The sequence below is a fragment of the Cariama cristata genome, unplaced genomic scaffold (genome assembly GCF_000690535.1).
Source record: "Cariama cristata isolate BGI_N322 unplaced genomic scaffold, ASM69053v1 scaffold23265, whole genome shotgun sequence".
Classification (NCBI taxonomy): Eukaryota; Metazoa; Chordata; class Aves; order Cariamiformes; family Cariamidae; genus Cariama; species Cariama cristata.
In genome coordinates, this window is record NW_009616099.1 from 247 (window position 1) to 1,018 (window position 772).

Sequence of the window (772 nt, forward strand, 5' to 3'; positions counted from 1 at the left end):
TACCTGAGACGGAAAACTCGTTGCCATTGAGCAGCCGCACGACCTCCTCCAGGCCCAGCCAGCCCCGGCGCTCCAGCACCTGAGGGATGGGGCAGGGGGTCAGGCTCAGAGGAGCAGGGCTGCAGGCGCTGGGCTCAGCTCAGCAGGCAGAGCCCGGAGGGAGGCACTGACCAGCAGACGAACACTGCCGGCCCCAGCCCTGGGCAGAGGAACCCCCGCCAGAACCCCCGGAAGGAGGCAGGGGCTCAGGGGGACACATGTGGTGCTCCCCAGCGGCAGGCGGGCTCACCTGCTCGATGATCTTGCAGCTCAGCGGGACATAGGCCCCGCTGAAAACGTAAGCCATGTCCCGAGGCATTTTCAGGTCATACTCTCCGTCCACCCGGGGGATCTGCAGAGATGTGCGATGCTCAGGGTATGGGACCAGTCTCCTCGGGGCTCCGCTGACCCCCTCATAGGCGCAGGCGGATGAGGAGGGACAGACCCTCAGAGCAAGCCTCTGCCCCCAACTCCTGCCCCACCGCCTCAGGGCCCGCAAACACATGGACTGGACGGGCTGCGAAAAAATGGAAATGTCACCTCGCCACTGCCCCAGGAGCTCTCCACCACTCCAGGACAGAGGCCACAGACCTGCCCTGCAGAGTGCCAGGCAGCTGCATGCGGCCAGCACCACTGCTGGAGCAGGGCCAGAGTGTTCGCAGCAGGCGAGGCGAGCCCCAGCACAGCCAGAGCACCCAGCCTTCCACGATGCCGGTGGGGCCCAGAGTCAGGG

At 66.3% G+C, this 772-nt stretch overlaps 1 protein-coding gene across 1 annotated transcript in view; it reads right to left on the reverse strand.

The window, feature by feature from the left end:
- VPS33B (vacuolar protein sorting 33 homolog B (yeast)) overlaps positions 1-772 on the reverse strand; it is a gene marked incomplete at both ends in the record, with an annotated part of 6,304 nt that overhangs the window by 242 nt on the left and 5,290 nt on the right. The window contains 2 exons of the mRNA XM_009700072.1: positions 4-79; positions 290-391. Coding sequence (XP_009698374.1) covers positions 4-79; positions 290-391 — 178 coding nt within the window. The remainder of the gene's footprint in view (positions 1-3; positions 80-289; positions 392-772) is intronic.